At 29.0% G+C, this 1,933-nt stretch overlaps 1 protein-coding gene across 1 annotated transcript; it reads left to right on the top strand.

Annotated features, from left to right (window-relative positions):
• Nucleotides 1-378: 378 nt before the first annotated feature.
• LOC9298345 (putative defensin-like protein 121) lies at nucleotides 379-989 on the top strand. The gene is made up of 2 exons (XM_002862222.2): nucleotides 379-430; nucleotides 528-989. The coding sequence occupies exons 1-2, from the start codon at nucleotides 379-381 to the stop codon at nucleotides 704-706; spliced, it is 231 nt and encodes a 76-aa protein (XP_002862268.1). The 3' UTR covers nucleotides 707-989.
• The last annotated feature ends 944 nt before the right edge of the window (nucleotides 990-1,933 follow it).

Here is a 1,933-nt window from a genome sequence, read left to right as displayed (position 1 = left end):
CAAATATCGATTACAACGAATGAACAAAATGGGTCAAGAACGGATTCAAAGGCTAAACATGAAAAAAAAAAAAACAATTTGGTAACAGATTTCAGAATTTGGTACATACAGTATCTATATTTATTGAGTTGATATTTATTTCCGTTTTTAATTTATTTTGTAAATATATTTTCTTAATTATGATATTCGTTTTCCCGTTCTCCAGTATCTATTTTCCATTGTTAACTGATTTCTTTCTAGTATACAAGATTTTCGCCATTTATTGTGGTTATTCATCTAATCGCTTATATATATGGTCTTTACATATACATTACCATCACATACATCTCTTTTTTTTACTTTGACATCTTCATTTTTCAGTTGTATATATCATCAAAGATGACTTACCGAGCCACCATTCTTGCTATCTTCATGATTTTCCTTGTTCTAGGTTTGCTCTACTTTTAAGTTTTACCATTCTGATCTTAACATATTATAGTAAATTTATATTAAAGGGCAGATAAACTAACATTTTAAATATTTATTAGGGATGGAAACAAAAGAGACGCAAGGACAAGAAACATGTCATGATCTTATAATGAAAAGAGATTGTGACGAAGCTACGTGTGTCACAATGTGTCAGCAAAAATGGAAGGGAAGTGTTGGCTCGTGCTTCCAAAACGTCAATGTAATGAGTTGCCTTTGCAATTTTCCATGCCAAGTTTGAATGAAATGTTCTTTTTTATTTTTTGTTATAGACTTATAGTTTAAACTATAATCTATCAATAACAATCCCCAAAATGTTTCCCTCTACAAAGATTATTGATGTGATAATCTTGTAGCGTTTTTATAATATTTGGGATGGGTTAATGTGATTTGTGTCGGTTAGATTATTCACTTACCCAACACGAAAGCTCTTTATTTAGTGTTTGAACGATTTAATCCGCCACAAATAAAAATCCCAAATCGACTACACTAAACTACTCATCATTTGACACATTGATTTCAACATTTCAGTCTCCTTTTCATCATCAACAAAAATTGACAAAAGCATTGAATAGTGAATAACAAAAAAATATACTCCACTGATTAATATATACTTGAAAACTAGATTAATACGTACCAACCAAGCCGTCCTAGGTTAAAAGACCACTGATTAATTCATACTGCAGTAAGCAGAACATGGTTTAAACGAACAAACTGAAAACAGAATGTAACCAAACTAAAAAACACCACATAAAAGACATATTCGTCCACCTATAGTAAAGTCTACTACCAAAGTAAAAGGCAGAGCTAATTAAGAGGTGATATTTCTACTAATTAGAGGTTGTATTAGTTTTAAGTAAGTATGGAAATACAAATATTCTGGATATCCAATTCTGTTTAAATAGTAGAATCCCATATTTTCTCATTTAATGTATATCCGATAGTTATGTCTACACATTAAAACAGAAAACTATCTTATACAAAAGATTTTAAACTATTGAACCTAAATAATTAAAATCGAACGATCTAAATAAAAGAATAAAAGAAAGTACCAAGTCGTAAAAGAAAACAATATATTTTGTGTTTTTAAGAAAGGAACCGATGGTTGTTGTGTAATGGATGCTCATTAGGATTCTTTACCAAAAATTTCTAATCATAATATACAATTTCTTATTTAGCAGGAGACTTTTTATAGATTTATCCTTATCAAATTAAAAATATATAAATATAAAAAGAGATTGTAGAGCACGGGTTCGTATTTCCTGCAAAACACATCTTTTCGAGACAAAACAAAAATGGTGTTCCTTTTGAGTTCACATTTTCTTAAACTTGAATATGTTTCACTATCTATAGAATCTTGAAGATATTTATTCTACTTTGGTAACCATCTTTTTATAAGGATCTTCTAAAACTTTAAGAAGATTCATTAAAAGATTTCCAGTAAATACTTATCTTACAATCTCTATAA

This window comes from Arabidopsis lyrata, assembly GCF_000004255.2.
Source record: "Arabidopsis lyrata subsp. lyrata unplaced genomic scaffold ARALYscaffold_807, whole genome shotgun sequence".
Classification (NCBI taxonomy): Eukaryota; Viridiplantae; Streptophyta; class Magnoliopsida; order Brassicales; family Brassicaceae; genus Arabidopsis; species Arabidopsis lyrata.
The sequence above is the reverse complement of the archived record's forward strand: the minus strand, read 5'-3'. Positions and strand labels throughout refer to the sequence as shown.

Excerpts from the sequence above, each read along its gene's own strand:
- LOC9298345 (XM_002862222.2), top strand. The coding sequence starts at position 379 with ATGACTTACCGAGCCACCATTCTTGCTATCTTCATGATTTTCCTTGTT. Across the intron at positions 431-527 it reads CATGATTTTCCTTGTTCTAG|GGATGGAAACAAAAGAGACG; the intron begins GTTTGCTCTACT and ends AATATTTATTAG.